The sequence below is a fragment of the Leucoraja erinacea genome, chromosome 14 (assembly GCF_028641065.1).
Source record: "Leucoraja erinacea ecotype New England chromosome 14, Leri_hhj_1, whole genome shotgun sequence".
Classification (NCBI taxonomy): domain Eukaryota; kingdom Metazoa; phylum Chordata; class Chondrichthyes; order Rajiformes; family Rajidae; genus Leucoraja; species Leucoraja erinaceus.
The window spans coordinates 23,035,855-23,061,331 of record NC_073390.1 but is presented as its reverse complement, the minus strand read 5'-3'; the positions used below and the strand labels follow the sequence as shown (position 1 = coordinate 23,061,331).

Sequence of the window (25,477 nt, the reverse complement as noted above, 5' to 3'; positions counted from 1 at the left end):
GCTCCAGCACACAAGCCAATATTTGGAATTGGAATTATATCATTATTGAGGGTGGTATTTGGCCAGAATTCCCTTCTGAAGACAACAGTACTTGCACACAGGGCTGGCAAGAAGCTGGACTACTCCTGCCTCATACACTGGCCAGCTGTGCGATATTGATGGAGGGCTAACGTTAACTCTCTAAATCAAAGTACCGTCTCATAACTTTCAGAGTTCGCATTGGCAGCCGGCTTGATGTTCTTACGAGTGGTCGATGGAATTAGAGTAACACTTGAAATAACATTAGGAAAACATTCATAGTTTGTAAGAAAGATGATAAAATAGTTTCAAAAGGCTGTTTTTCCAAATGCTCATTAAATATTTCACTGTGTTGATGCAGGCTCCTGTGATCCACTTACATTTTTAGTTTAGAGATGCAGCATGGAAACAGGCCCTTCGACCGACCGTGTCCATGCCGCCCATCAATCAACCCGTTCACCCGTTCACACCAGTTCTATGTTATCCCACTTTCTCATTCACCCACATCTGCAAATCCCCAGATCTTTGGGAGGTGAGGGGAAACCCGAGCACCTGGAGAAAACCCACGCCTTCAAGGGGAAATTGTGCAAACTCCACACAGACAGCAGTCAAGGCAAGAATCAAACCCGCGCCATTGCCGCTGTGAGGCAGCGGTTTCACCAGCTGTGTCACTGTATGCCATGGTCAATATCAATTTTGGGATGGGGGGGGGGGGGGGGGCAGATGGAAGAGGTGTTGGATAATAATTTAAAATGATGGCGATGTCAAAGCCAGTGGCATCTTCCATCCAGTCTGCACAGTGTTTTTAAACTGAGAGCGGCCATGTCTGTGATCAGCCCAGATGAGGTGGAACCCAATACACCCGATTCTTGTAATGAAGTTTATTAATTCTCTCCTCTTTGGGCTTTTGCTGGGCCATAGTTCCATGAACAATCTTTAAGCCAAACTGGTGACTAAGAGCTAAGCATAAAGTCATAGAGCACAGAAACAGACCCTTTGGCCCAACTTGCCCATGATGCCCCATCTACACTAGTCCCACCTGCCCACATTTGGCCCATATCCCTCTGAACCATTCCTATCCATGCACCTGTCCAAATGTTTTTTTAAAGATTATCAAAGTACCTGCCATAGAAAACATTTTATCGGGATGTATCACAGCATGGTTTGGCAATAGCTCCATCCAAAACCGAAAGCAATTGCAGAGAATTGTGGATGCAGCCCAGACCATCACGCAAACCAACCTCCCTTCCATTGACTCCATCTACACTTTACACTGCCTCGGCACATCTCCAGATTCAGTATCTTCCCAACTATTATCAGGCAACTGAACCATCCTATCACCAACTAGAGAGCGATCCTGAACCACCATCTACCTTATTGGCTTCTCAGACTAACTTCAATCGGACTTTTAAGGACCTCCTTGCACTAAACATTATTCCCTTTATCCTCATATGTACGCTGTTGGCAGCTTGGTTGATGCACTGTAAATCTGTGGTTTTTTTCCTCAGATTCTAGCATCTGCAGTTCCTTGTGTCCACAAAATAGGAAGCGGTGGGTGGAGGCAGTAGGTCCTGCTGGTTGAGATGAGGTCACGTTCGGGTAACTGAAACCCCTTTGGCAACACACACATGGAAATTGAATCATTAGGTATCTGTATTTGGCAAAGACCTTCCACGGCAACATTCTTTGAAGTGTCACAATGAGGTCTAGGAGCTTCTGCATGTGAAGAGAAGGAAGTCTCAGCGAACATCACACGGATCTTGTGCGGTCACTGTCCCGCACAATATCCTTGCAGATATATGCACAATCATTCCATAATATTTGCTTGGACATTAACGCCTGTCCTCTTCAACATCAGCAATATGGAGGAGTTTAGCAGCTTTTATGCCGGTTAGGATTCTTTCAGCATGTTGATGCGGGCACAAATCTTGAGCGCTGGGCCCAACTTGATGTTCATGGCACTCATGAGATGGTCTTCCTTCAATAGGAGCAGAGCCTGCCCATCAATCTCCTGGGATCGAAATTCCTCAGCTATGTCCTTGCAACCTGCATGGGGTGGGAACCACACAAAACCATTATCAGTTCTCCATTCAATTAGGATTAGCTTTAGGTTTATTATTGAGTCAGGTAGAGAGGTGGATTGAAAAAACTTTGTTTTGCATGATATCCAATTAAATCAGATAATACAATCCATAAATACAATCAAGCCAAACTCACGTACAATCAATAGATGGAAATAAGGAACTGCAGATGCAGGTTTACAAAAAAAGACAACATCGGGGAGAATCTATGGAGAACGGGATTAGGTGATGTTTCGGTTCAGGAGCCTTCTTCAGACTGATTGCAAATCTTCAGACTGAGGCAAATGGAACTGGTGTAGATGGGGCATCTTGATTGACATGGATGCGTTGGACCGAATCACAGACTGATAGGTAGAGCAATGGGGAAGACACAGATGCAGAATATAGTTCTCAGCATTGAAGCGCAACAGTTCCAGAGAAATAGTCCAACATCTGCGATGGAGTAGAGGTGAAACGGACAATACCCAGGCTTTTGGAAGAACAGTTCAGAAGGGAAGAAGCGGTTCCCAAGTCTGGTGGTGCGCACTTTCAAGCTTCTGCCAGACGGGAGCAGGGAGAAGGAAGACTGACTGGGGTGGGACAGGGTAAAGTCTTTGATTATGTCAGCTACTTTTCTGAGGCATAGTACCTCCATGATCAAAGGCACCGTGGCCTTTGATTTGAAATCATCTCTTTATTACAGCTGCATCTGGGCATAGAGTTGCGACAGAGATGAGCACCATGTAACCAGGGAAAGCAAACTAGCTCTATGTTATCACACTTTCCCATCCACTCCTCACACACTAGGGGGAATTTACAGAGGGCCAATGAATCTACAAACCCGCACATCTTTGGGATGTGGGAGGAAGCCGGAGAACCTGGACACAGTGAGAACGTGCAAACTCCACACGCTGATGGCACCCAAGGTCAGGATCGAACCAGGGTCTATCACACCTTGAGGCAATGGCTCTACCTGTTACACCGCTCTGCCACATTAAGGGCCTGTCCCACATGAGCGACCTAATTGGCGAGTTTAAAAAAAATGACATGTACATAGAAATAGAAGAGTTTAAAAAAATGACATGTTGAAGACCTCCTTCGACTATGTTGAAGACCAGCTACGACTAACTTCGGGAAAATTGGACACCGAATAGTGGAGAGTGAAAACGACCTCCTTCGATCTCCCTTCGACTATGATGAAGACCATCTATGACTACCTTAGACTACCTACGAGTAACATGGCGACCTACTACGACTAAGCCTACGAGTAAAAAACGTATCGATTTTTTTCCATGGCGCCTTTTTTTAAACTCGCGGGCATTTTTTATCATATTGAAAAAAGCGCTGCGACCTAGCTGAGGCCTCCAGTATGCGGAGACCACTCTCGAGCATGAAGTATAGTTACGGTAAGTTCATAAGTCACAGGGAAAAAAATCGGCCGTTCAGCACCAAGTCTAATCTGCCATCGAACCATGGTTGATCTATTTTTCCCTCTCAACCCCATTGTCTTGTCTTCTCCCCATAACCTTTGGCATCCCTACTAATCAAGAACCTATTTATCACCACTTTAACAGTACCCGTGAACTTGGCCTCCAGCACCGTTTGTGGCAATGAATTCCAAAGATTCACCACCTTCGGGCTAAAGAAATTCCTCCTTTCTAAATGTACGTCCTTTTATTTTGAGGCTGTCCCCTCTGGTCCTAGACCCTTCCACTGGTGGAAACATCCTCTCCATATCCACTCTATCCAGGTGAAAGAGCTAATAGTCAAATCTAATAGTTAAATCTAAAATGGAGTCGTTCTACTACAAAAGCATGGTCTATTAGGACAAAAGAATGGCTCGGTGTCAAGTCTGAATGATTTTGTAAATTATATGGAACACAATATGGAGGACAGGTTGTCTTTTCTATAAAGGCATTAAGATGGAAGCCTGCATAATAACATGTGATTCTTTTCAAGGCCATAAAGAAGCCAAGATTGAAAAAATAGCTGACGCTCCAGAGATAAGTAATAACTTGTTTGTTGGATGAGCTTGATTTGGACCCAGCTTTCTTATATTTTGAAAGGCTACAGAATCTTTCAGTCATGCCATATTCAGACTTGGTAGGAGTGTTTTACTGATAAGGAAAATGTATAATTGTGCTAGCTTTCTTTTGTTCTGTGAGTGGAGCCCAAGAAGCACTGAGCAACGTTTGTGCTCATTGTAGACATTTGCCACTCCAGTCTGACGAATCAATTAAAGATTGCCATGGTTTACCTTTAACAGTTTTTGTTGCTATCTGCGTTTTAAGAAACGAACTTTGACACAGGCTCTTCATTCCTCCAACAGGCCTTTCGGCCGGCCGATGGGACAGCAAGGTGGCACAGCGATAGAGCTGCTGCCTTACAGCGCCAGAGACCCGGGTTCAATCCTGACTATGGGTGCTGTCTGTACGGAGATAGTACACTCTTCCTGTGACCCCATGGGTTTCGGCTGGGTGCCCCAGTTTCCTCCCACATCCCAAAGACGTACGTTGTAGGTTAATTGGCGTTGATAAAATTGTAAATTGTCCCTAGTGTGAAGGATAGTGCTAGTGTACAGGGTGATCACTGGTCGGCACGGACTCAGTGGGCAGAAGGGCCTGTTTCCGTGCAGTATCTCTAAAGTCTAAAGTAAAGTAAAGTAGAGAGAGGGCAGATTGTGACGAGGGTGGGCGAGGGTACTGACCTGGCAGAGAGTGAATGAACTCCCACACGTGATCGACGGTCCAGAGGGTGGGGTCAGCTTGGAGCACGTCGCTGCACTCCGAGTTCTCCCGCATCCTCAGCTCCCGCAGCTCCCTCTCCCGCTCGTTCTGCCGACGCCGGGTCGTCATGGCGACACTGACGGCCTCCTCGGCAAGCGGAGGGTTGGAGGCGGCCGGCACGGCCTCTTCTGCAGGAGGGAAACCAACCGGCACCTGGGATGGGACAGAGAGTCAGGGAGTCTTACAGCACGGTAACACGCAACATGCAAACTCCACACAGACAGCTCCCGAGGTCAGGATTGAACCAAGGTCTCTGGAGCTGTCAGACAGCAGCTCTATCACCTGTACCACTATGTCACCCAAATTTATACCATATAAATTAATCGTAAAGATTAATTGATTGATGGTCAATGTGGACTTTGTGGGCCGAAGAGCCTGTTTCTATGTTTTGTTTAGTTTAGAGAGATATAGCACGGAAACAGGCCCTTCGGTCCACTGAGCCACACCGACCAGCAGCCCCTCCACACTAACACTATCCTACACACACTAGGGACAATTTTACATTTATACCAAGCCAATTAGCCTACAAACCTGTACATCTTTGGAATGTGGGAGGAAACCGGAGCTCCCGGAGAAAACCCACGCAGGTCACAGGAGAACGTACAAACTCCGTACAGAAAGCACCTGCAGTCAGAATCGAACCTGGATCTCTGGCGCTGTAAGGCAGCAACTCTACCAGGACACCCAATCTCTGGATATTATGGAAATCAGCATTATACATAGTGATACAGGCCCTTTGGCCCAACCCATCCATGCTGACCAAGTTGCCCCATCTACTTAACATTTGGTCTATATCTTTCATACGTTCATGTCATAGGAGCAGAATTAGGCCATTCTGCCCATTCAAAAATGGCAGATCTCTCTTTCCCTCTCAACCCCATTCTCCTCCCTGTAAACATCGACACCCTTACTAATCAAGAACCTTTCTTTAAACCTTTCCTATCAATGTACCTATACTAAATGTTTTTTAAAGTCTTTTACTGCCTTAGTGTAAACTACCATTCTTACACTCGTGTATTTAAGCATGATTGTGCATGTGTACAGTCAGATTTTTAGTGAACTGTATGCAAAACAATAATTTCACAATACTTAGGTACATTTAACAATAAGGTACCATTGGACCCAAGGTAAGGGAATCAAGAACTAAAGGACATAGGTTTAAGGTGTGAGGGGAAAGATTTAACAGGAACCCGAGGGGCAACTTTTTCACACAAAGAGTGGTGGGTGTATGCTGCCAGAGGAGGAAGTTGAGGCAGGTATTATAACAACATTTAAAATACATTTTGACAGGTGCTTGTCAGTAGCCTCCCATCAATGCCTTACAAAATACACATGGCAGTATGTTTCACCACAACTTTGGACGGCTCAATTGTAATCATGTATAGTCTTTCCGCTGACTGGATAGCACACAACAAAAACTTTACACTGTACCTCAGCACACATGACAATAAACTACACTAAACTAGGTGAAGTTTAGGCTCGGGTCAGTTACGATGAGTCTACATGTGTTACGGTCATGTAATCTTGTACCTGTCTCATAAAATGGTCGCCTGATGCTCCTTCGAGGATACTGCACCTCCTCCCCCGTCGACCGAACACATGGGGCTCTGACTTCCTGTTCCACCGCGAGCTCTTGTCCGATTTAAAAAGCCCCATCCGCTTGCTGCAGCCCACGTTGTACCTTGTTGGGAGTGAAAGAGGAGTGAAAGCATTGCTGAGGTGATGTTCAGACCAAGAAGGCATCATAGTACATTGCAAGGGTCAGAAGAACAGGTCTGCAGGGAGATGGTAGAAAAATTTGAGTGGTTTTTAGACTTTAAACTTTAGAGATACAATGCAGAAACAGGCCCTTTGCCCCCCACTAGCAATCCCCCTACACTAGTACTATCCTACACACCATGGACAATTTACAATTTTACTGAAGCCAATTTACCTGCAAACCTGTACATCTTTGGATTGGGGGAGGAAACCGGAGCACTCGGAGAATCCCAGGCAGTCACAAGGAGAATGTGCAAACTCCATACAGACAGCACCTGTAGTCAGGATCAAACCCAGGTCTCTGGCAATGTAAGGCAGCCACTCTACCGCTGCGCAACAGTGCCGCCAGTCTTTCTAGACATAAAAGGCACAGGGCAACCAGAGTTTTATAAACAGAAAAATTGCATATAATGGCATTTGCAAACTTCGTATGAAATACTGGTCATAAGACTATAAAACATAGGAGCAGAATTAGGCCATTCAGCCCATCTAGTCTGTTCCGCCGTTTGATCATGGCTGATCCATTTTTCCCTCTCAACCCTATTCTTCTGCCTTACCCCCGTAATCTTTGACGCCCTTCCTAATGAGGAACCTATCGATCTCCACTTTAAAAATACCCAATTACCTAGTCTCCAAAGACGTCTGTGACAATGAATTCCGCAGATTCGCCACCCTCTCGCTAAATAATTCTTCCTCATGTTCATTCTAAAGGTACGTCCTTTTATTCTGAACTGCAACACACTCTAGGCGGAATGCCAAGTCTTGGAGTGGGCATTGGTGTTAATTTATTATTGTCATGTGTAATAAGATACAGTGAACATTTAGAGATACAGCATGGAAACAGGCCCTTTGGCCCACCGAGTCTGCGCCCACCATCGACACTACTTCACACTAGTTCTGTTATTCCACTTTCTCATCGACTCCCCATGCATCAGGGGTAATTTGCAGCAGCCAATTAACCTACAAACTTGCATGTCTCTGGGATTTGCACGAAACCCATGCAATCGCAGCGAGAATGTGCAAACTCCACACAGACAGCACCAAAGGTCAGGATCTCACCCGGGTCTCTGGCGCTGTGAGGCAGTGGCTCTACCAGCTGCACTACTGCAGACATGTTATAATGCTTGTAGATAGGCGAGTTTATATTCTTTTTTTTGCTCCAATCACCACGGACAGTTCTATATTTTGTAAGGAACTTGTTAATTCACCACAGGCGGAACAATCAAAAACAATGCAAGTGGCTACGTTTCTGGCATGGTGCAGTGCTACAAACATCTGAAGTTGGCAAGCTCGGAGAAACTTTATTTGAAAGTATAACTCTTGTTCAACAGTCAGAAGACAGTCTCGCAGCGATTCCAAAAGTTCCAAGGCATATCTTCAAACTTGTGCCTGCTCATATTTCAGATCAGAATGTTTAGTTTAGTTCGGTTTCTGATGGCATTTATACAGGGCAATCTAGTTTGGTTTGGCAGTGGATTAATAACAGGGACCTGTAATATATACACCAGAACCGCTCCCACTGTCTGATTGTATATTCAGAGAAAAGATGCCAAATGGAAAGAACGCCATCACCATTTAGTTTGCACTCGATTAATTTTCTTCCCACAGAGCTTCAAAGGAAATGTTGGATGCTTTTCAAGGGTCTGGGCACATTAGAAAGCTGGGTAGATCTGCAAAACTGATACAGATTGCTTTCATCACATCTCTTGGCAACTTCTCGGACAATGAATGATTGGGACTGACATATGGGTCAGCTTGGAGATGTCAAGCGCAACTTTGGAAACAAGTCATGCCTTTTTGTGCAATCACTAATGCCAAGTGTGGAAATAATGTTTTCCTTTGAGCTGATACAATAAGTTGTGCATTTTAAATAAGAACTTTGTGGAAATCTAGTCCACTCCTGCTGACTGACGTGCAGGGCTGCACAGTGGAGCAGCTGGTACAGCTGCTGCCTCACAACGCCAGGGACCTGGGTTCAATCCTAACCTCGGGTGTGGAATTTGTATGTTCTCCCAATGACTCCATGGGTCCCCTATGGGTGCTCCGGTTACCTCCCACATCCCAAAGATGTGCGGGTTTGTGGGTCATTTGACCTCTGTAAATTGCCGAGTGTGTAGGGAGTGGATGGGAAAGTGGGATAACATTGAACTAATGTGAATGGGTGATCGATGGTTGAACTCAGAAGGCTGAAGGACCTGTTTCCATGCCATATCTCTAAACCAAACTAAACGCAACAAGATTTGCGCATTGAAGCTCAGTTAAAGTGGAGCAGTCTGACCTGGGAAGACCTCGAGGTCTTTTCGGGTGTTGGACGTTCTTTTTAAAGAATAATTATCCTCTTCTGCAGCACTAGACTATGTCACAATACTGTAAATCAACTCACTGAGAATCAGCCAGGAAAATTAAAACAAGCTTGATAATTCAGCCTCCTCGCTTCCTGCTGCTGAGTGTTTGAAAATCTTCCTTTACTTTAGAACACCGAAAAGTACAACACAGGAACAGGCCCTTTGGCCCACAACATTGTACTGTAATTATGCCAAGACCAACTCGTATCTACCTGTACATGATCATATCTCTCCACTCCCTGCATATCCATGTGCCTGTCCAAAAGCCTTGTAAATACCACTACCATATCAGCCTCCACCACCACTCCTGGCAGCACGTTCCAGGCACTCACCACCCTCTGTGTAAAAAAACTTGCTCTGCACATCTCCTTTACACTTTGCCCCTCTCACCTTAAAGCTATGCCCTCTAGTACTGCCTACACTATCTATGTGCTGGTTCAAGACTAATTAAGCATCCGTTCTTGTGGAGATTTGCAGCCCTGTTCACACTGCCCCCCTTTTCACCAGCTTAACCTTAGTGTGTACAGAGAGGGAGAGAGGAGAGAAAACAAGAGGGAGAAAGTGAAAGAGAGAGAGAAAAAGGGAGAGGAGAGAGCGAGAGAAAAAGAGAGAGAGATCGAGAGAGAAAAGGAAAAAAGAGGAGAAAGAGAGAAAGAGAGAAGAGAAAGAGTAACAGAAACAGAAACAGAAAGAAAGAGTTGGATACTGTCAGATTTACCACTACCCCAGGTAGTGGATATTGGCCTTTGCCTATAGAACTGACATCGTACAATGCTGAAAACTATATTCTGCACGCTGCATCTTCCCCTTGGCTCTACCTATGGTCCTTCAATTTGACGATTGTATCTATGTCTGGTATATCTGATCTGCTGAAGAACGGTCCCAACCCAAAATGTCATCCCTCTTTTTTCTCCAGAGATGCTGCCTAAACCGCTGAGTTGCTCCAGCACTTTGTGTCTATCTTTGGTATAAACCAGCATCTGCAGTTCTTTGTTTCCACAGACTGTAGATAGCATGCAAAATAAAGCTTTTCACGGTACACATGACAATAATAACGGCCATGAAAGCACACCAACGCCTCTACTTCATTAGAAGTCCTAGGAGGTTTGGCATATTCCAAACAACTCTCACTAGCTTCTACAGAGGTGCCGTAGAAAGCATTTTATCAGGATGCCTCACAGCACGGTTTGGGAACAGCTCCATCCTAGACTGCAAGAAATTGCAGAGAATTGCAGGCGCAGCCCAGACCATCACACAAACCAACGTCTCCCTTCCATTGACTACATTTACACTTCACACTTCCCCGGCAAGGCCACCAGCATGAACAACGACCAATCTCACCCTGGAAGGTAGACAAAAATGCTGGAGAAACTCAGCAGGTGAGGCTGCATCTATGCGCAAAGAAATAGGTGACGTTTCTGGTCGAGACCCGCTTTCAAACTGATGTGGGGGTGGGGAGGGGCGGGAAAAAGAAAGAAAGAGGCAGAGACAGTGAGCTGTGGGTGAGCTGGGAAGGGGAGGAGTGAGATAGCAAGGACTACCAGAAATTGGAGAAGTCAATGTTCATACCACTGGGGTGTAAACTACCCAAGCAAAATATGAGGTGCTGCTCCTCCAATTTGCAGTGGGACTCATTCTGGTCATGTCTCACCTTGGACACTCTCTCTTCTCCCCTCTTCCTTCAGGCAAGAGGTACAGAGGTGTGAAAATGCACACCTTCAGATCAGATTCAGGGACAGTTTCTTCCCAGCTGTTATCAGACAACTGAACCATCGCCAACCAGAGTGGTCCTAAGCTACCATCTACCCCATTGGAGGGTCTCGGACTATCTTTAATCGGACCTCACTGGACTTTATCTTGCATTGAACTTTATTCCCTTTATCATGTGTCTTTACATGGTGGACAGCTCAATGGTAATCTTTCTGCTGAATTGATAGCACACAGCAAAAAGCTTTTCACTGCACCTTGGTACATGTGCCAATAAACTAAACTAAACCTAGCAAGCAGTTAAACAATTTATCGAAACAATGATTCATTGACTTCAACAGTGACTGTGATTAGCACAGTACGTCAGCAAACGCACAGCCACCAAGCTCATACCTTTTGGCACAGGACATGGAGCAGAAGCGCTTTGACCTCCTGAATTTGTGAGCGTAATCCATCTTCCCACAGAACTCGCACTTGAGCATGTCTGGATCACTGCCCTCCATCCCTTCTGCAATGTCAATCACAAGATAAATCATCGTCGGAACCTGAAGGGCAACTTTTTTACACACAGGGTCAAGAGTGTTTTACATCCCGAAATGGAACAAGGAAATTCTCACTTGCAGCACCAGCACGACAGGTTTGTAAACACAATCCTCAATAGATAAGACCCGGGTTCCATCCTAACCACGGGTGCTGTCTGTACGGAGTTTGTGCGTTCTCCATGTGATTGAGTGGGTTTTCTCCGGGTGCTCCGGTTTCCCCCACACTCCAAAAATTTGCAGATTTGTAGGTTAATTGGCTTTGGTAAAATTGCAAATTGTCCTCGGTGTGTAGGATAGAGCTAGTGTATGGGGTGATCATCGATGGGACATCTTGGTCAGCATCGACGAGCTGGGCTGCACATGTTCTCTAAAGATGCTGCCTGACCCGCTGAGTTACTCCAGCACTTTGTGCCTTTGTTGGTAAATGAGCATCTGCAGTTCCTTGCACTTGCAGTTAAGACCAGTGCTTTTGTTGAAGACAAAAAAATGCCATCTAGCAGCAATCCTATCAGCAATGCCATCTTGCAGCAATCCTTAACAATCCTATAAGCTGCTTAAACTACTGAAAGACCTGACAGCCCAGTTCAATTAATAAATCATAGAACATTACCAGGCAGGAACAGGCCTTTCGGACCTCAATGTCCAAGTGATCGGTGGATATAGGTGAAGGAGGTTGATTGGTAGATCGGTGGATCAGTCACTGTAATGTATATAATGTAATTAGCATATGTTATGTCTTGTGCGAGGGGATGCATGCGCTAGAGGAGACTCAAGGTGGCGTCCCACAATAAAGTAGCTTGTTAGTTTACTCCTGTATCTGAGAGTTCTTTTGAGTCAGTTCCAAGTACCCAAAATACACTACAATTGGCGACGAGGATGGGATAGGGTTTGTGAACTCACCCACAGGACTGTTTTGCAACACGCAGGATTGTTTAACAGTTTAAACTGTAGATACGGAGTTGTGTTGCAGTTGATTGCGAGCAGGACAAGAGAGGCCTGCAGATCCCTCTATGCCGGGGACTGCATTTAAAACATCAACTGTACAAGTCACGTGGCAAGATGTCGTCCTTCGGATTGTTACTCATTTTAGACTGAGTTTTCCTTTTGTCAAATTCCTCAAGCTGAATAGTCTTTGTATAAGTTTTAGGTGAATTGTTACACCAAAACACACAACAACAGCACGAAGAGGATAAAAGAACAGAAAAGGAAAGAAGAAGGACAGTCAGTAAAAAAAAAGGTTGTGTTTGGAAATAAAGTGGAACGGCACTAAGCCAAAGAAAAGAAAGGTCGGAACAGGAAGCAAGGAAAAACAAGTGGGGCAGTAAGTAAGTGTCAACGAAGAAAGCAGCCGAAAGCTGGAAGCCTAACCAGCAGGACAGCGACGGTGTCAACTTATCTGGAACATTTTCCAGGGCTGTGCAGCCAAGGAAAAGGGGCAGAAGAGGCCCAGCAGCTGCCACCGACTTCGAGTGAGGGCCTAGTACCGGGTAGGCCATGGACAGGTCCAGTGAAGCCACCGACGAAACGGAGTCAGCCCGGCTGGGAAAAGAGTCAACCCGGTCGAGGGAGAAAGCCGGTCGCATGAGAAGCGGACCAGCAGCGAGAAACAAAAGCCTGGTCACGCGAGTGAAGCGGACCGGCAGAGTAAAAGAAAACTGGCCGCGAGAGAAGCGAACCGGTCATGAGAGAAAGTCCAGTCGGGAGCAGAGTCAGCCTGACTGTGAGCAGAAAAGAGGGTCTGGCCGAGCAAGAGAAGCGGACTGGCCGAGGGGGAAAGGCCCGGACGTGAGAGGAAGTCCAGCCCCGAGCAAAGAGTGGGTCCGCACGAGAGAAGCAGGACAGCACTCAAGCACTTCAGCCCGGTCGGGAGTAGAGTCAGCCCGGTCATGAGGGCTGTGGAGACAGCGGGCAGGCAAGTCAGCAGAGCAGTGGAGTCGACTTGGCAGCGAGCCAGCGGCAGCAAAAGTAACGGTGAAGCCCGGAGGAGCCAGCAAAAGCAGCAAAAGTGGAGGTCTGGCGAGGCTAGCAGCAAAAGTACCGGTGGGGACAGCTCGAGAGGTTGAGAAGGCACTGGAGTCCATAGGCCGACAAGCTGAACCGGTGAAATTCTTCAAAGTAAAAGCAAGACTGTTGAATGTAATGCATTGTTCACTATTCCTTCACAGAAAAATCGGACTGTTTGGATGTAATGCATTGGTCACTGTTATTAATAGTAAATCTGTGTGCATAGCAGGAATATGGTTAAAATGTTCTAAATGTCTATTAACATGAAATGTTGGTTAATAGTATAAATCTATTATTATAAGAATTAGTAATAGTCAGTGGGCTGGATCACTTCTTAGTGTGTAGAAGGATTAAGTCTCGTGCAGAATACACAGTGAGAGAAAAGAAGATAGTGCACCTGAATAGCAACAGGTAGCATGGCTTTTCAAATTGTAGGAAACGTGCCCCAGTTAGTTTCTGGGTGTAATTTTGAGAAATGGACCAAAGTCTTGGAGGCTTGTTTCATTTCCAATGATATCGCTGTAGAGGAGAAGAAAAGAGCATGGTTCATATTAGGCTTAGGAAGAGAGGGTTATCAGACCTTGCGTATGTTACTGCTGCCAGCAGCGCCCACGGATAAAATGTATGAGGAGTGTAAGGAGGCTTTAATGGCTCATTTCTCGCCAAAACCTCCAAGGGTATCCAGAGGCAAGGAGCCTGAACTAAAGAGGGCAGAGAGTCTCTCAAAGGACCAAGGTCAAGTGCAAAAGGACAAAGGTCAAGTGCAAAAGGACAAAGGTCAAGTGCAAAAGGACAAAGGTCAAGTGCAAAGGGACACAAGTCAAGTGCAAAGGGACACAAGTCAAGTGCAAAATGACAGTTCAAGTGCTAAGGGACGAATGGCAAAAGCAAAGTAGCAGAAGTCAAAGGCAAAGAGAAATTGCCATCTAAAGAGCAACCCTAGTTATTCAAGCTGCATTCAGGGGTATGAAGGTACGGAGAGAAATCCGGATCAAACAGAAGGCAGCAACGGTAATACAAGCTGCATTTAAAAGGCACAGAGTATACCGTCAATACAAGGCAATGAGATTGGCAGCTATAATAGTACAAACCCATTTTAGGGCACACCTTCAAATGGAAAGTGATCGCAAAACTTACACAAAGGTACGCAGAAGCGTTGTACTGCATCAGGCAGCCTACCGTGGAATGCTTGTTCGAAGGCAACTGCGGGGCATGCATAAATCTGTCAAGGTCATACAGACTTATTATCAGATGTATAAACAGCGTCAGTATTTTAAGAAACTACGCTGGTCTGCCATTGCGGTACAGCAACGATACAGAGCATGCCAGATAAGAGATGTCCAAGTGAGACAGTATAAGAGTTTGAGAGAAGCAGTGGTGTGTATTCAGGCCTTATACCGCGGGATCAAAGCCAGAGTATTGGTAGAGAAAACCAAGGCAGCACGCTGTATTAAGTCATTCATAAGAATGTGCATTACAAGAAAGCATTTCTTGATGCAAAAGGCGGCTGTAGTCACTCTGCAAGCTGCATACCGTGGTTACCGATTAAGGGTACGGTACAGAGCTATGCGACAAGTAGTCATTTCGATCCAGAGATGGTACAAAGCATGTAAAATAGGGCATTCCCAGTTTGTGCAATATCAGTCAATGAGGGATGCAACTATTACCATTCAGACTGCCTACAAGAGTATGGTGGTTAGGCAGTGGGTTAAGCAAAAGAGAGCTACTGTAAAAGTGCAGTCAGTACTCCGTATGAGTTGGTATAGGAAAGACCTAAGGAGACAAACAGATGCACAACAGAAAAGACTGAAATGATACAAAAGGCTTAAACGATATAGGAAAGACTTCCTCAAACCGATTTATACAGCAGTTGTAGTGCAGTATTACTACCGTGCTTATGTAGCAAGAGAAATATACAGAGCGCAAATCAAAGCCACTGCTGTAATGCAAGGACAGTATAGATCCTACTTCTTGATGAATAACCAGAAAGGTGATTTAAGACAAATAGACGAACAGCAGAAAAGGCTTAAACGTTGCAAAAAACGGGTAAATAAATGTGTGACGATGAGCAAAAAGCTGTTAACAGAAAAGTGTAAAGAAGAGTGGCCGGTCGGTCGAGACAAAAGCATGCAGGACCGATTGCGATTAGGACACTTCAGTATAGTCCAGCATGGAGCTTCCTTCACTGAGCAATGGACAAATGTTTATGCATTGCAGAATGTCATTATACAACAAGAGCAGATAAATATGCAGCACCAGGAAATTGAGCAACTGAAAAACAAAAACCTGCAGTCATGTGTCAGATCCCACCTACGAATAAAGAACAGAAACAGAGGAAATGTTAACTTTAGCAGAATATCAAGAACAGGAAGAAATCTGCAAATTACATTAGGATATTTAAAAAGGGAAGAGGCAGAGATACAGGTAGAGCTAGAGTGATTAGAAAGATGAGTGGAATGAACCATTATAAGTGCTAAGTTTAGATACAGTTTACAGTTATGAGGATGTAATGTCAGATGACTGTAATAATATAATTTTGCAACTGTGTGTTAATCAATTATATTTAATGTAGTAGAAATGGTGTTATTCGCCTTCAAGCTAAAGGGGGAGCAGTGTAATGTATATAATGTAATTAGCATATGTTATGTCTTGTGCGGGGGGACGCATGCGCTAGAGGAGACTCAAGGTGGCATCCTACAATAAAGTAGCTTGTGAGTTTACTCCTGTATCTGAGAGTTCTTTTGAGTCAGTTCCAAGTACCCAAAATATACTACAGTCACCTATCACTTGTCAGGCTTTGTCACAACACCATCTCTCTTCCAGCTTCCATCCCCCTTTTACATTCAGTCTGAAGAACCTTGTTCAGCAATAGACACAAAATGCTGGAGCAACTCAACGGTTCGGGTAGTATCTCTGGAGAAAAGGATTTAGGTGAATTTTCTGGTCGAGACCCTTCATCAGACTAAGAGTCAGGGAGGGGACATCTTCTCCAGGGATGCTGCTTGACCCGCTGAATTACCCCAACATTTTGTGTGTCTTTTTGTTTGTAAACTAGCATCTGCAGTTCCTTGTGTCAACAAACTCCTCCAGTAATTTGTGCATTTTGCTCAAGGTTCCAGCATCTGCTCTCGCATCAAACCCTTAATAAGAAAGCCTTTATTAAGAAAGCTCTCAATATCGGCCTAACATCGAGGAGCTGGCGGCCTCTTGCTGGGGATCGACTTTGGGAGCTCCAACCGCAGGAGCTTCGACCGCCCCGATTGCGGGAGCTTTGATCGCCCCGACGCGGGGGCTTCGATTGCCGGCTGCGGGAGCTTCGATGGTCCTGACTGCGGATGGTTCGACTGCTCCGACCGAGGGAAAATAAAGAGGGAAGAAGATTAGACTTTATTGCCTTCCATCACAATGAGGAATATGGGAATCTGCTGTGGTGGATGTTTATGTTAACTTTTATGTTGTTGTGTGTCTTGTTGCTTTTTTTCTGGCATGGTAAATCGAGTTTCACTGTACCTTAAATGGTACACGTGACAATAAAGGACTGGTGAACCATTGAATGGTGGCTCTCTTAGAGTCATAAAGTCATACAGCACAGGAACGGGCCCTTTGGCCCAACCAAGATGCCCCATTTACGCTGGTCCCATCTGCCTGCGTTTGGCTCATATCCCTCTAACCCTTTCCTATCCATGTCCCTGTTCAAGTGTCTTTTCAATGCTGATATAGTACCTGTCTCAACTACCTCCTCTGGCAGCATGATCCATATATTCATGATCCATTTACCCTCTCTTAGTAAAAGGCAGCAATATTTAGACCAATTTGTAGGACGTGAAGTTGCTTCATGTAATCAACATGCTGAAGAGAGCAGAAGGATTTGCTCCCATTTGTCCCCTTGCCCAGATCTCCCATCCCCCTCCACCTTCCCCCCCCGTACTCTCTGAGACTTACGGACCTTCTCCCGTCAGTTCATCCACGTCGCTGTCGAGGGACTCCTCCAGTGATTTGCTCGTGTTGCCCTGCATTTCTCCTCCGGCTGACGGAGGTGCAGAGGCGGGTGGCGAGACTGGGGCGTCACTTGGCACCTTCTGCTTGACCGGCTGCTCCGTCAGTAGCGAGGAACGACTCACCTGTTACGGGAAGAGAGGCTTTGCATTAACCGTTGGTGCCATTGCAACATGGCTCGAACACACCAAAACCTCCGGGGAGCACGAAGGGTTAATCTGCAAAACCCGCCTCCTGAAAGAATAATCAATCCCACCAGTCGTGCACTGTAAGGTCTTGGAAGAAACTGCTGTTTCCTCAACTCAGCACACCAACGCCTTTACGTCTTCTGAAGGCTTAGGAAGTTTGACAAGTCCCCAACAACCCTCACCAATGTCTACTGGTGCGCTGTAAAAAGCTCTTAGTCATACCGTGTGGAAATAGGCCCTTCGGCCCATCTTGCCTATGCTAACCAACATGCCTTATCTACACCATTCCCACCCTGCATTTGGCGCATATCCATCTAAAACGAATCCATATCCATGTACCTGTCCAAATGTCATTTACTGTAAATGTTTTGATCGTACCTACCTCAACAACCACCTCTGGCAGCTCGTTGCATATACCTACCATCCCTTATGTAAAAAAGTTGCCCCTCGGGTTCCTATTAGATCTTTACCTCTTCACCTTAAACCTATATTCTTATTGAGTTGCATCACAGCATGATTTGGGAACAGCTCCATCCAAGACCGGAAGAAATTGCAGTGTTGTGAATGTAGCTCTTTTCCATTGACTGACTGTATCTACACTTCACGATGCCTTGGCAAGGCCGCCAGCATAATCAAGGAACAGTCTCACCCTGGTCACTCCCTCTTTTCCCCTCTCCCTTCGGGCAGGAGGTACAGAAGTGTGATAACGCACACCTCCAGATTCAGGGACAGTAGACAGTAAATATATCAAACTCGGACAGGTGGGACTGGCGTAGATGGGGCAACTTGGTCGGCATGCATGAATTGGGGTGAACGGCCTGTTTCCTTGCTGTATGACTCTAGGAAAGGCAAGTTCTACTCACGGGGAATGGCTCCAGCCCCTCCTGGATGACAAAGCCCTCGATGACGTGGGTCAGGATCTGTGGCTTCACGATGGCCTGGGGTGGCTTGCTATCTGTGCCCGGAAGGATTCCCGTGTTGTGGGCAGCTCCGCTGGGCTTCGACGTGGCGGGGAGGGAGGCAGGGGCCGAGGCGCTGGCGAGGAGCAGTGTATCAGCAGACGACCGGATGACTGAGGCGCTCGCTGAGGTTACAACTGGAGTCTCCCGTCCTTCTGCAAGGCAAGGTGGACGGAGCCGTCAAATCCTCATTTAGCATTTGCACTGTTATTTACTCAAGTCAAGGGTGGCACAGCGGTAGAGTTGCTGCCTTACAGTGCCAGAGATCCTGATTCCATCCTGACTATGGGTGCCGTACGTAAGGAGCTTACATGTTCTCCCTGTGACCATGTGGGTTTTCTCCGGGTGCTCTGGTTCCTTCCCACATTCCAAAGACGTTCAGGTTTGTAAGTTAATTGGCTTCTGTAAATAGCCCCTAGTGTGTAGGATGGAACTACTGTTGTGGACGTATGGGTGATTACAGGTCGCTGCGGACTCGGTGGGCCGAAGGGCCAATTTTCATGCTGTATCTCTAAACTAAGCTATGATGCAGCTTTACAAGACGTTGGTCAGGCAGCATTTGGAGTACTGTGTGCAGTACAGTAAGGATGTGGAGGCTTTGGAAAGGGTACAGGACAGAAAGATGTTTACCAGAATGCAGCACGGTGGCATAGCGGTAGAGTTGCTGCATTGCACCGCTTACAGCGCCAACTACCGGAGACCCGACTACCGGTGCTGTCTGGATGGAGTTTGTATGTTCTTCCCATGACCTGTGTGGGTTTTCTGTGAGATCTTCGGTTTCCTCCCACACTCCAAAGACGTACTAGTATGTAGGTAAATTGGCTTGGTATAAAAGTAATTTGTCTCTAGTGTGTGTAGAATAGTGTTAATGTGTGGGGATCGCTGGTATGAGCGGACTCGGTGGGCCGAAGGGCCTGTTTCCATGCTGTATCTCTAAACTAAACTAAAAACTACATGCTGCCTGGATTAGACGGTATTAGCTGCAGGGAGAGGTTGGACAGACTTGGATTGTTTTCTCTGGAACATCAAAGGTTGAGGGGGGACGACAGAAATAGATAAAGTTATGAGGCATATATAGGGTAGACACAGAACCCTTTTCCCAGGATAGAAAAAATAAATACTAGGGGGCTTTAAGTTGAGAGGGGCAGAGTTCAAAAGAGGTGTGCAGGGCAAATTTAATGGAAGGAATAAGATTTAGAAAAGATTGGATAAAATGCCAGAGCACTAGTCTGCTTGACGGATGAAACTTCAAGATGTAGGTGTCATCATGGAAACAGGTCCTTTGGCCCATCGAATCCATGCCGACCATCGATCACCCAATCACACTAGTTCTATGTAATCCTACTTTCTCATCCACTCCCTACATACTAGGGGCAATTTACAGAGGGCCAATTAACCTACAAACCCGCACGTCTTTGGAATGTGGGAGGAAGCCAGAGCAGCCAGAGGAAACCTACATGGTCAGAGGGAAAGCGTGCAAATTCCACACACAGATAGCACCCGAGGTCAGGATTGAACCCGGGTCTCTGACGCTGTGAGTCAGTCGCTCGACCAGCTGCGTCACTATGTTGCTCTTTGACATCGATGTGCGAGAGAAACAATGAGAGCAGGGAAAGTGTCATGTACCTGAAATGTCGAGTCTGTTTCTGTTCTCGACGAATGCTGCCTGACCTGCTGCGTCTTTCTGCTTATGTTTCAGAGTTCCAATAATTTACGAGGGTGTTGAGGGCCTGAGCTCTGAGGAGAGGTTGAGCAGGCGAAGACTTGGAGCGCAGGAGGCTAAGGGGTGATCTTACGGAGGTGTTTAAAATCATGAGGTGCACAGATAGGTTGAATGTACAGAGTATTTCTCTCAGGGTAGGAGAACCAAGAACTAGAGGGCATTGGTTGAAGATGAGAGCAGAAATAATTAATAGAGAGGAGGGTGGTGGGTGTATGGAACAAACTAGCAGGTAGTTGAGGCAGGTACAATAACAACATTTATAAGGCCCTATAATTGGAAAGGTTTGGAGGGAAGACACAAAATGCTGGAGTAACTCAGCAAGTCAGGCAGCATATCTGGAGAACATGGATAGGTAACATTTTGGGTAGGGTACCCTTCCTCAGACCCAGTTAAGTTTTAGAGAGATACGAGCCAAATGCGGGCAAATGGGACTAGCTTCACCAGGGCATGTTGGATGGCTTGGACGAGTTGGGCCAAAGGGCCAGCTTCCCTGCCGTATGACTCTATGACCTTGGCAAACGTTCCCGATTGTCTGTGTTTCCCCTTCCGCCGCCGAGATGGAGGATTCGGAGTGGGAGGTGAGTGGTGAGACTCCTCTTCGAGCTGCGAAGCATTCTTCATGCTCCTCCCTCATCTCCTGGTCACAGTTATCTTCCACCGAGCATACCTGGCAAAGGCACAACGTCTCACCGTTAGATGGCAAGACCCAGTGTAAAAAACTCCCATCCCAACTCACACAAAACCCACGGAATAGCGCACTTTTCCACATCCTCAGTGCAATTCTCTCTCCTGTACATCCACCTACACAGTCTCACACATCTTCCAACTTCTTGTCAGGCAACATACAGGTCATTCTGCTACAATGTGTGTTTACATAACTCAAGGGAAACAGCGCGGTTGATGTATTATGGAATGCTATTTAAGTCACGCGGACCAAATTGGTTATAAAACTATTCCTATCATGCACCTACGAACCACTTAAAGGTTCATTTGGAAATAAAGGAGCAGAAGAAAAGTTGTCTTGGGATAAAAGTCATGAGCATAAAAAAGTTCCCACTGTTAGATTCCCCAAATTCCCGTCCCAACTAACATACGACACAAGCAGAACCCATAAAACACAGTGCACTTTTCCACAATCTGGAATCCAACACAATTGCATCTTAATCGCGCAGTTTCACCACAGGGAGGCATTTAAATTGACAAGCAATTGCTTTTATTGACACTTGTGCAATGGTACGCCATTTAATATTGCCACATACAGCCATTGGCCTTTTAAATATGCAGTAACAAAAATAAACTTGTATCTTTTAAAAAGGTTTTAAAAGGTACAAGTGGCTTTTAGAAAGGCACATGGATATGCAGGGACTGGAAGGATATGAATCTGTGCATGCAGATTAGATTAGTTAGACAAGCACATCATGGGCAATGCAGCCATGGTGGGCCGAAGGGCATGTCCCTGCGCTATATTCTCCCATATTATTGCATATCTACATTACATTGATATGACCTCCCCACAGGCACCACCTCAGCCAGGGAAACACACCCTCCCCACATTTAACCCCCCTCCTTAACAAGAACTGAAATAAGAGCGGTAGAGCATGGTAACAGGCCTTCAGCCCACTTGGTCCATGCTGGCCAGGTTGGCATTGTTCGTACGTTATCGTTCTCTCTCATCCCCATTATCCTGCCTTCTCCCCATAACCCCTGACACCCTTACTAATCATGCATCTACCAATCTTTGTTTTAAAAATACAAAATTACTTGGCCTCCACCCGTCATCTGTGGCAATGAATCCCACAGGTTCACATCCTCTGACTAAAGAAATTCCTTCTCATCTCCTTTCTAAAGGTACGTCCTTTTATTCTGAAGCTGTGCCCCCTGGTCCTAGACACTCCCGCTAGTGGGAACACCCTCTCCACATCTGCTCTATCCAGGCCTTTTAATACTTGGCAAGTTTCAATGATGTTCCCCCCCTTATGGGCTAGTCCCATTTGCCTCCATTGGGACCAAATCCCTCAACACGACCCGCGAACCGCCGGCACTGAGAACTGCCCGCTCGAGTTCTGTGCGAGGTGAAGATGTTTGAACGACTCCTACCAGGGGGACGTCAACAGGGGGCGAGGCGTGGACCTGGAGGTTGACGGCGATGGTCTGAGGCGGAGGCAGAGCCTGGAAGGGCATCTGGATCAGGGCCTGGGCAGCGGGCAGCTGCTCCCTGGCATGTAGGACCGTCTGGGGCAGCACCTGGGTGGAGGAAACGATGTCTGGCCCGAGAGCCAGAGCCCGCACCGACTGCAGCGGGTGGGCCGGGATGTTCAGGGGGGGAGGGACGTTCAGGGGGGGACGGGCCTGTCGCAGGGGTCCGATCTGAGCCACCGGCGAGCGATGGGCTGGGCCGGGGACCAGCTGGGTAGGGGTGAGGGACTGCGGCTGCACAATGATGCTGGGAGGAGGCAATGGCGAGCGGGGTGGGGAGCGGGGCAGGACTGGGGAGACCACCACCGTTTGCTGCTGGGACTGCGGATGAGGGTGGGCTGAGGGGTGGGGTGAGGGCTGGCTGAGCGGCTGGCTGTGGGCCTGGGTCGAGACGCAGTGGGGATGGGGAGGGGGTGGGTGATGGGGTGGAGGGCAGGGCTCGGGGGCCAGGGGCTGCAGCTGCGGCCTGTGCTGGATTAGGAGCTTGGGCAGGGTCTGTTGCTGGGGCAGTTGCTGCTTCATCAACTGGTGCTGCATCGGGGTGTAGGGAGCTGTAGTGAACAAAGACACCGACCATTAGCACAGAGCAACGTCACACCTCCCAACACGCCGCCCCACTCCGCACAGCAACTAAGCTAAACTAAACTAAGCTAAACTGAGCTAAGCTAAACTAAAATAAGCTAAGCCATGTTAAGCTAAACCAAGCCATGCTAAACTAAACTAAGCCATGCTAAGTTGAACCAAGCCAAGATGAACTAAACCAAGTTGAACTGAACTAAGTTGAACTAAACCAAGTTGAACTAAACTAAGTTGAACTAACCTAAGCTAAACTAAGCTGAACTAAATTAAACAGGCCCCTTTTCCGGTGTGTTCTGTTCTGTTCTGTGTTGAAGCCAAATGATCAACCATGCCCCTATTTTTTGTTTTTAAACGGACAGACAGCTTGTCAAACATCTCACGAGGGATGGGCACAATGTTGGAGTTGGTGACATCTCCACCATGAGATGATCTGACCCACCTTCTCCCTCTCTGTATCCCTGCTGCTTACCAGGAGCGATGAGTTGCTGTGCGCTTGTCGGAATCTGCAGCCGGGTTACCGTGGAGACGCGAGACTCGATGCTGGACGGGGTCAGGTTCTCCCCTTTCTTGGCGTTCTCGGGGCCCGGTTCTAACACGTTGATCTTGGAGGAGACACTTTGGCCGGCTGTCTTCACGTGGCTCATTGAGAGGGGCTGCGTCTGACACGTGCCTTTCAGCGGGACGCTTTGAGGAGATGGAGCGGGCAGCACTCCCAATTGCTGGCTCCGAACCGCTAGATTATGAACCTAAGATCCAAGAGAGAGATCAAGAGCTACAGGTTCCAACTGTCCCACAAAAGGTTGGATTTAGGTTGCAGAATATAGTGTTACCGCCAGAGAGAAAGGGTGGCACAGTGATGTAGCTGGTAAAGCTGCTGCCTCACAGTGCCAGAGAGCCCTAGTATGTAGAGAGTGGATGAGAAAGTGGGATAATATAAACTAGTATGAGCGGATGATTGATGTTGGCATGAACCTGTTGGGCTGAAGTGCCTGTTTCTATGTTGTATCTCTAAACAAAAGTACATATTAAAAAACTGGAAGGGCCACAATGAGGTAGATTTGACTTTTATATATTATCCCTGTAGCTGTAACACACTATTCTGAACTCCATTCCCATTCTCTTTGCACCAGCATTTGTACTCGTGTATGGTTCGATCTGCCCATATATCATGCAAAACAAAGATGTTCACTGAAAAAGACACAAAGTGCCGCAATACCTCAGCAGGTCAGTCAGCATCTCTGGAGAACATGGATAGGCGACGTTTTGTATCGGACCCTTCTTCAGTACCTATCCGAAACGTCGCCTTTCCATGTTCTCCAGAGATGTTGCCTCACCCGTTGAGTTGCTCCAGCACTTTGTAAACCAGCATTTGTGGCACAGTGACACTACAGTAAAGTTGCTGCCTTATAGCGGCTGAGACCCGGCTTCGATCCTGACTACGGTTGCTATCTGTATGGAGTTTGTAACGTTCTCTGTGACCGCATGGGTTTTCTCCGGGTGCTCTGGTTTCCTCCCACACTCCAAAGATGTACAAGTTTATGAATTGTCCCTATTGTGTAAGATACTGCTATTGTAAAGGGTGATCACTGGTGGGCACAGACTTGGTGGACTGAAGGGCCCATTTCCATCCTGCACCTTTAAATCTTTTGTTCCTTGTGTCTTAAGCTTTTGATTGTATCTTGGTACACGTGACAATCATAAGCCAACACCAATACTAACAAGGAAACAAAGAGCTGTAGTAACTCAGTGGGTCATACAATATTCCTGGGGAACATAGATAGTTGACAATTCGGGTCCAGACCCTTCTTCATACTCTTCTTTGGCCTGATACATCACCTATCCATGTTCTCCATAGATGCTGCCTGACCTGCTGAGTTACTCCAGCACTTTGTGCTCTACACTTCATTGATTGATTAAAAGATGCAACATGGAAACAGGCCCTTAAGCCCACACCGACCATCGATCGCCTGTTCACACTAGTTCTATGTTATCCCACTTTCTCATCCACTCCCCTATGCACTAGGAGCAATTTTATGTGTGGACAATTAACCTACACACCTGCACAGTCTTTAGGATGTGGGAGGAAACTGGAGCACCTGGAGAAACCCATGCAGTCACAGGGAGAACGGACAAGCTCCACACAGGCTGAGATCGGAATTGAACCCGGGTCTCTGGTCTAGTGCCGCACTTCCATATGCAGATTTTCATTAAATTTCTTCAAAAATGTATTTTGACTCTTGACAACCTGCCTGAATCATAAAATTATAGAGTAGTGGAGCATGAAATGGGCCCTTCGGCCCAATTTGCCCACACCGACCAACATGTCCCATCTACACTAGTCCCACCTGCTTATGTTTGGCCCATATCCTTCTAAGCCCGTCCTATCCATGTAACTGTCTAAATGTTTCTTAAACATTGTAATAGTACCTGCCTCTACTACCTCCTACAGCAGCTCGTTCCATTCACCCACCACCCTTTGTGTTAAATAGGTTAACCCTCACTCTCACAGCGCCAGTGACCTGGGTATAACCTGACCTGGTGTTGCCTATGTGTGGAGTTTGCATGTTCTCCCTATGACCACATGGGTTTCCTTCAAGTGCTCCAGTTTCCTCCCAC

General features: G+C 46.6%; 1 protein-coding gene across 2 annotated transcripts in view; it reads right to left on the bottom strand.

Moving 5' to 3' along the window:
• Positions 1-480: 480 nt before the first annotated feature.
• Positions 481-25,477, bottom strand: part of LOC129703393 (polyhomeotic-like protein 3) — a 60,838-nt gene continuing 35,841 nt past the window's right edge. For both annotated transcript variants that reach the window (XM_055645782.1, XM_055645783.1), the window contains 9 exons: positions 23,331-23,607; positions 22,184-22,833; positions 20,597-20,753; positions 18,268-18,518; positions 17,167-17,341; positions 11,068-11,182; positions 6,395-6,545; positions 4,786-5,017; positions 481-2,064 (listed from right to left, as the gene is read on the bottom strand). In XM_055645782.1, coding sequence (XP_055501757.1) covers positions 1,910-2,064; positions 4,786-5,017; positions 6,395-6,545; positions 11,068-11,182; positions 17,167-17,341; positions 18,268-18,518; positions 20,597-20,753; positions 22,184-22,833; positions 23,331-23,607 — 2,163 coding nt within the window. In that variant the 3' untranslated portion in view covers positions 481-1,909. The remainder of the gene's footprint in view (positions 2,065-4,785; positions 5,018-6,394; positions 6,546-11,067; positions 11,183-17,166; positions 17,342-18,267; positions 18,519-20,596; positions 20,754-22,183; positions 22,834-23,330; positions 23,608-25,477) is intronic.